General features: G+C 41.4%; 1 protein-coding gene across 1 annotated transcript in view; it reads left to right on the forward strand.

Annotated features, from left to right (window-relative positions):
• Window positions 1-91: 91 nt before the first annotated feature.
• LOC106147187 (vomeronasal type-2 receptor 116-like) overlaps window positions 92-8,165 on the forward strand; it is a 292,515-nt gene continuing 284,441 nt past the window's right edge. The window contains exons 1-4 of the mRNA XM_013507341.1: window positions 92-832; window positions 1,520-1,747; window positions 2,894-3,017; window positions 8,052-8,161. Coding sequence (XP_013362795.1) covers window positions 92-832; window positions 1,520-1,747; window positions 2,894-3,017; window positions 8,052-8,161 — 1,203 coding nt within the window. The remainder of the gene's footprint in view (window positions 833-1,519; window positions 1,748-2,893; window positions 3,018-8,051; window positions 8,162-8,165) is intronic.

Here is an 8,165-nt window from a genome sequence, read left to right on the forward strand (position 1 = left end):
ATTGCTTCTAATTTTCTCTTCCTTTTAGCTTACTTTTGGCTCTTTTGATCCTGCACTGAGAGACAATGGCCAGTTTCCTTCCCTGTACCAGATGGCCCCAAAGGACACGTCCCTGGCCCTCGGCATGGTCTCCTTGATGCTTCATTTCAGCTGGACCTGGGTGGGCCTGCTCATCACAGAAGGTCAGAAAGGTCGTCAGTTTCTCTCAGATGTGAGAGCAGAGATGGACAGGAACAGAATCTGTGTAGCCTTTGTGAAAACAGTTGAAGTTACTCTTAGTGCTTATTTTGGAAAGTTTCAACATGATTTCCAGGCCAGAGAACCGTCACCAGCAAACGTGGTTATTGTTTACTATGATAGTGAGAGTCTAAGTGATGTAAACTTTAATATAGGGGGATATCTTGTGACATGGAGAGTCTGGGTGACAAACTCCCAATGGCATGCTGACGTGACGGGGAGAAACTTTGTACTTGACTCGTTTCATGGGACTCTAATTTTTTCAAACCACCACGAAGAGATTTCTGGTTTCAAAAATTTTATTCAAACAGCTAACCCTTCCAAATACCCAGAGAACAATTTCCTTTCTCTGTACTGGTTCAAGAATTTCCACTGCTCATTCTCGGATTCTGGCTGTTCATTGAGGAACTGTCCACCAAACGCCTCCTTGGCGTGGCTGCCTGTGAGTCGTTTTGACACAGCCATGAGTGATGCGAGTTACAATGTATACAACGCTGTGTATGCCGTGGCCCACGCCCTCCAGGAGATGCTTCTCCAACAAGTACAGACACAATCAATGAAAACTGGAGAAGGAATAGTGTTTGCCATGTGGCAGGTAATTCTGTCCTGGTAGATGACGTAAACTGCCCTAAAAGTGTATTTCTTAAGAGGTGTGAGTGGAGCTCAAACCAAATAGTTTAGGATCTCCTAGTAACAAAATACCAAATAATTTAAGGCACCATTTACAAAAAGGGAAAGGTATTAACTGAGCCACTGTTTTGTGTTTCACCATATGCAAATTTCCTTCCCCTCTAATGTTTTCAACAAGATAAAACTAAATGTTGCCCATGGTGTTTGTAAAGGACAACAAATATTGTGTAGCTTTTATGTACCTAATTGGTACTAAGAACTCTAGTGGGTATATTATGTGAGTTTTCTTATTTAATTCTGCAGTCACATTTGATATTGATTATGTCATTTTTCCACTAGATGCTTTCTGAAGAATCATATAGAAATTGGATGTGGAAATATTTGGCTACACAGTACAGATTTTTTTCTAACACCCATGTGCTAAGTTTATTGCAACCAGCTTGGCTGACATATTTTCTCTTGACAATCACTGAGATTTTATGAACATTATGCTTCAGTTCTCCATAGGCTTTCATTGTTCTAGATCCTTACATATCTGTAATAATCTTGAATTATATCATGGGTATTAAAGAGCGTTAGGGGATTTTCCTTATTCAGGCTCCTGTCCTAATTATGAGGCCAACTTCATCATGGGATGGTGTGTCTCTTTTAGCTGCACCCCTTTCTGAAGAGCGTCCACTTTATTGGTACTACTGGAGACCAAGTGCATTTGGATGATGAAAGGAAACTGGAAGCAGAGTATGACATTTTCAACATTTGGAATTTTCCTGAAGGTCTTAGACTTAGAGTGAAAGTAGGAGAGTTTTCTCCACATGCTCTGCATGGTCAAAAATTGTCTTTATCTGATCACTTGATTGAGTGGGCCACAGAAGTTACAGAGGTAATTTGAGCCTCATAATAATTTTCCTCATTAAGTGTAAGTAATCACAATCTGGTTGTGGGATTTTTGACACCAACCCTTCCTCACTGCTACCATCTGGCTCCTGGGTTCTTCTCTCAACCCAGGAAATATTACAAGGCAGAGAATCAAAAGAGAAATGAACAGAAGTATTTATTAGAAAGTGAAAGCAGACAGCCTCCAGGTAATGGAACTCAGGAGGGAACCTGAGCTGGTTGCCTTGGGGACTGTTTGTCTAGGGCTTTTTATACACAATAGTGACTGCCTCTCAGCCAAGTTGAGGTCAACTTGTAGGGTATCAAGTAAGGAAGTTTGACTTAGAAGTGGGCCTGTAGGAACTTGGGCACATAGTAAGCAACTTCTGCAAGTACCACTAATTGTAACTTTTCTAAAATTAGCAGAAAAAAGACATGCTTCAGAGGAGTATGAATAGAGGCTTGGTGGTGCTGGGATCTAGTACCTTGTTTCATCTTATTTCTGGGCAATAAGATCCCACCAACCTGAAGAGGCCTCTGTTTCTTCTGGAGCCCTGGTCTTAGCCATGGTGTCACTCACTGAATATTCCCAACTCCCTCTGTGGCTTGGCTTTTTCCCTGGCCACCTGTCCTCTCTGTGGAGCTCCCTTGGCCACAACCCTCCCCACCTTCCCCTCCCCTATGGGCCAGTGTCTCTCTGAGAAACCCTCGCACCTTCCACAGGACCCTGCTCATTGTAATTCACATTATGTGTTACAGAAACTAATTGTTTCAATTACTGTCAGGGGCCTCTTGTTAGGTTAAGAAAATGATATCCAAACCTTAGGAAACAGAACCCAAGCCCAACCATACTTGCACGGAGTCTCATGGTTCTTCTCCCTAGGTCTTTTATTATTTCCCTGTTTCACTCAGAAAATAGCCATATGTGTAAATTTAACAACTGGCTTCCAAATCAAATCATTTTCTTCTCAATATTTTTATGAATAGGAAGGGAACATTTATTTCATCAAACTTTGTAAATATTCTTCTACTTTATAATGGTCAATAAATGACATTCAATCATACAGTTTGATTTATATATGCATACAAATTGCCATATTACTTATGAAAGATTATACAACTCAAAAAGTTACTAACAAATATCATTCCTCAGACTCCCCACTCTGTATGCAGTGAAAGCTGTGATCCTGGATTTAGAAAAACTCCTCAGGAGGGAAAAGCTGCCTGTTGTTTTCATTGCACCCCATGTTCAGAGAATGAGATCGCCAACTTCACTGGTGAGAAAGATCCACCTTCACGGACCAATCCACCTTCCTCATGTTACCCACATTAACCCAGGAAATGGAAAAAGACCTTGAAGAGAACAGCACACACAAAATTCCTTCATTTTCAGTTGCCAATTTGATTCAGCACTTCTGTACATTGGAAAGTCACATTCTCTGCCTCTAAGACTATGCTCTTTGATTTATTTTCTTTTCTCTTGAACTCATTGTAATACTGGGGGTTGAATTTAGTTGTTTTTTTAAAGAGCAGAATATATTTATTGAGAGAAAGAAAGCTTCTGTCCAAGACAGGGACAGAAGGGGGCCCGAGCAGGTTGCCAAGGACCCTGCCCCTCCCAGGGATTTTATAGAGCAAAAACCCCAAGGTGAGGCAGGTCCAAGGTAGGGGGAAAATGGGAATTACAAGGACTGTGTATAAGACTCTTTGACAATGTTAGCTTTATTGTCTCTGGAGTGCTGGTTGGTGGACATGAATTTCTGAAGGTGTGTTTTGCCTTGAAATGACCTTATTTCTCCATCAATTATGAAAGGTAGCTTTTCAGGATGTAGCAGTCTGGGTTGGAAGCTTATTTTTTAGGGCTTTAAACACTTCACTCCAAGCTCTCCTGGCCTTTAAGGGTTGTGTTGAGAAATCGGTTGTAATTATAGTGAGTTTTTCTTGATAAGTGATTTGTTGCTTTCATCTAATAGCTCTTAAGATTCAGTGTTTGTGTTGGATTTCTAGGATTTTCTCTCTCTGTTGTAGTGAGATTCTTTTCTGACCTTGGTTATTTGTAGTTCTATATGCCTCACTTGTGTATAATGTTAAATTTCCCCCCATACTTGGAACATTTTGTGTTGTTATTTTTTGTGAAAAAGTTTTTTATGCTATTGTACTGTCTTTTCATTTTTCACTAATTTTAACTAAGATTAATTTTCTCAGGTCATTTAACAGCTCTTGCACTCATATTTCATGATTTATTTTTTAAAGTATCTGTTGAGTAATAGATCACTGACGTGAGGGCCATCTTTTAGTTCTGAAACTATGTTCACACTGGTCACTTCTGCTCCCATATGCTCAGAACTTTGAAACTCTTGGATTTCTGTTTGGTACATTTTCATGGACTCTAATTCTTTGTTAAATTGATCATTCCTTTTTAAAAAATCTTTTTGTTGAGCTCAGGTAGCATTTTATTAGTGTCTTCTATAAACTCACTGATCACTTTTAAGTTCAGTCCTTTACCTGTTATGTATACCATTTTAGCACTTGCCAAGAATCATACTCATCTGTTTTTGAACCTATTTTGTCCTTTTGAATGATTCAGTTGTGTGACTTTGATTTTCTCTCCCTTTATGCCCCATTGATCAGCTTTGGGGTTTTTGGAGCATTTGTAGGCACTTTGCTGTCTTGTCTTCTCAGGTTTCTAGCACTGTGTGTGTGCATGTGTGTGTGCATACATGCTGAGATTTGTGGGTTGATTATAGTGGAAAGACTTTATTGCTAGTAGGAAGACTTCTTTAGCTGGAGTCTGCTTGGAGTTATATACTCTGGGAAAGCTAACTATAGGTCTTTGCCTCTGTCTTAAGATTCAATAATCTGTGATAATTTGGGAGGGAGTGTGAAGTATAATTGGCCCAGCACCCAGTTCTCTGAAAATGTACAATAGTATTTTAAATAAAACAGAGACAATATAGATATTGGCATACATGGAAATCTAATTAAAAGCAAGAACTCTGCCAACCTGGAAATGACAACAAAGTCAGCAACAAGAATAACATCAAAATCAGGGTGGATATTGATAACATAAGCACCAATAATGTACCATCCTTAACCAAAGAAAAAAGATCTATAAGTATAATATAAACAGTAGGCCAAAGCAAATATTGACATATAGTAAGTATACACTAAATGCTACAACTATACCTGCACTTTAAGGGAAATGAATTCAAAAATAAGAGCACAGAATTAACCAAAAACTAACAAAGCTTAGTAGTTGTAGTAGTAAAATGATAGGGGGAATGGGAGAATAAAAAATAAAATGTGAAATATTAAGCAGTGAAAGATGAGCAAGAAAAGAGAAATGTGGGATATAAGACCTTATTAAGGAGTTAAAGGACATTAGCAACATTATTTTAAAGTACCAGAAAAGAACAAACAAGAAAAGGAGGAATAAAAGAGGCAAAATAAAGGAAAAATGAAAAAGTAATAGAAACGCATCAAAAAAGAAAAAAGGATAAAACTCAAACCTCTGAAAACTGATGAGGAGTAAAATGTGAGTCCAATGAAAAATTCCTCTGAGTTTTTATTTTATTTTATTTTATTTTTTATTTTAAAGAGTGAAAGAAGGACAACACAGCAATAGGGGATTCACCAAATTAAGACAAAGTGGTAGGACATTATCAATGGTTGTTATTTTACCCATTGGTATCTTAAAGATAGTTTCTCAGGAAAACAAATAGACAAATAATAGTGAGTTACACACAAAAATGGTAGGAAATTATCAATGGTGGTTGTACTATACCCTGACTTCTTCAATGTGGTCTCTAGGGAAAACAAATAGAGCTATACATGAGTGATCAATCAAATAATCATTGACTATTCTCAATGGTTGTTGTTGAAAACACATAGTAACAAACGTACGTCCATTTGTGAAATAGCACAGGAACAATACAAACATTACAGAGTTACGGACAGATTGGTGGGAAATCATCAGTGGCTGCTGCAATACATGTTGGCGTCCTCAAAGTGGTTTCTCAGGAAATCAAAGATATGCAAGAAAGATCCAACAAGTAGTTACAGCCCAAGGGTTGTGAAAAAGAACGGGTTACCTCCTCATCAGGGACTCCCCTCACGGAAGTGTGATGGCTGGAAGGAAGGCCGGGGTGAAAAGAAGGACCGAGAGACCAGCACCAGTGTCCAGCAATGGGCCATCCACTTTTTCCTCTATACTCATGATTTCACGGGCTCCTCCTTGGAGACAACGGTCCTTCTCCATGAAGGCGGTTCTACAGAATCTGCATATTGGGCCCCCATGTAATCCATGAAGTCTCCGTGCAGGCCTCTCCAGAGCTCCACTCGCTCCTCCACCACAGCCTGCACAATTAGGGGAAGAATGGCCTCCAGGGAGTCTCCCTGGGTACTGCACAATGTCCTCCTGGTTTCCAGCTCCCGGATGGCTCTTGTGTCCCCAGTCAGCTCGACCTCTGAGTCGTAGGGCGTCGGTATTCTCCTGTTCTCCGGGTCCTTGTTCACCAGCTGCTCCTCCGCTGACTCCGGACCTCTCTGGCTCTCAAGGGCAGGGCCAAGAGCGCCCCGCCGTGTGGCATGTTTTCCTGAGGTTTCTCCATGTCGGGGTGGTTCACGCACGTCTCCGGGGGGGCCTGCTGTGTCGGTGCTTCTCTGTGGCCTGGCGGTTCTCCACCTCACGCCGGTGGCTGGCCTGAGGGCCCGGGCACATCTCTGCACTGCTTCCCGGGGCCTGCTGCCTGCCTTTCCGGGCGCCAGCTGCACAGCAGCCTGGGTGGGGCCCTCTGAGTTTTTGAATGAGTGATTTCTTTCCAGAATCTTCAGTCTTGCGATCCAGAAAGTCATGGTTTTTTCTGCCTACCTTTACAGCCTGTGTGTTATAAGATGCCCCATCTGCTCCCAAGGGCTCTCTGTCCCTACCTCCAAGGCTGTGGCATACATCCGAGCTGATGCTTGTCCTTGATTCTGTTGGTAGGTGGTGGTGGTGGTGGGGACAATCACTCATCTGTGATGAATGTAGCCAGTGGGTTGGAGGTTCAAGAAATCCACTTAACTTAATGCCATCCTTTCCAGATTCAGCCACCTCTAAATGTCATACATGCTGATCTTGTTTCTTACCATGGAGCACATGACCCCACGTCCTTTCTCTCTTGAATTTTAACTACTCAAGGGGTCTATGTCTACTGTGCATGTATTCATGTCTATTTCTTGTGGCTGTCACAAACCAGCCTTTGTGGTAGTACTAGAAGCCCTAAAGTGAAATTGTTCTGTGGCTCAGTCACAAACATTAACCCCTGCCCAGAATGGCTCCTGAGTGAACAATCTCAGACTTGGGAGGGGATGTTCTGTGTTCCTTCTCCAACTCTAACTTGCCACGTGGAAGGAGTTACTTCTGGAGTCAAAGCCCTTACTGTTGATTCAGTTGACAACAATTGTGGGCTTTTCTTAGGGCTGAGAGTGGTGATCCGGTCCACCATTTCTCCACGGAGCTGCTCACCCTCCATGCTTACATTTGCTTCCACAGGTTTTGGCCTCATCTATAGTCAGGCTGGTCCACCACTAAGGCACAGCAACTGCTGCCCTGCGCTGTGGAAAATAAACACTTAATGGATTCAAGAATTGGTTGATGACCGTGACTAGTACATGGAACCCATGGGCGAAAATTTAGCCAAGGGAAAATATAGCTCTGGAAATTTTCAAGGTCTCCAGGTGTCTGGGTTCCCTCCTCCATGGTTGAGGTTTCCTGGGGCTGAGGGCATCTCACTCCCTTCTGGCTGCCATGATTCTACTGAGATCTGAGAGCTTTATTTTGGCTTACAATTTTGAGTGTATTCAGTCCATATCCAGCTGGCTCCAGTGTGAGGAGGCATGGTGGGAGGGTATATCAAAGAGAAAGGTGTTTACATCAAGGCAGCCAGGAACCAGAGTTTCTATTTCTGTTGAATTTAGGACATCACCATGTTTTCTCAATTAGTGCTGGTTCACTAAATGTATTATGAAGGCATTACTTACAGATCATATTGGATAGATCCATCTTGGAGTGTTTTGTAATATGGAAGAAGACTCATTTGAATACTAGGTTAATAAAGAGAAGACATATTGCTCAATAGACCATAAAGGTGAACATTATTAATTGGAAGTCACTCCATATACAACATCCCATTACTAAGTTCCTAGAAATTCAAGGACACTACAGACATAAGGATTATTCGGCTCAATTAGTACAATGAACACGTGTGAGGGTCTGTAAATGATAGAGGGATGCTGAACCTGAGCTGATAACTATTTGCATTTCTCAATAGATGCAGAACAGTGTGTAAAGTGCCCAGATCATCAGTATGCCAACATTAAGCGAAACAACTGCATCCAGAAATCTATCACATTTATGGCTTATGAAGACCTTTTAGGGAAGGCTC

This window comes from Chinchilla lanigera, unplaced genomic scaffold (genome assembly GCF_000276665.1).
Source record: "Chinchilla lanigera isolate Chin_1 unplaced genomic scaffold, ChiLan1.0 scaffold00123, whole genome shotgun sequence".
NCBI classification, from domain to species: Eukaryota; Metazoa; Chordata; class Mammalia; order Rodentia; family Chinchillidae; genus Chinchilla; species Chinchilla lanigera.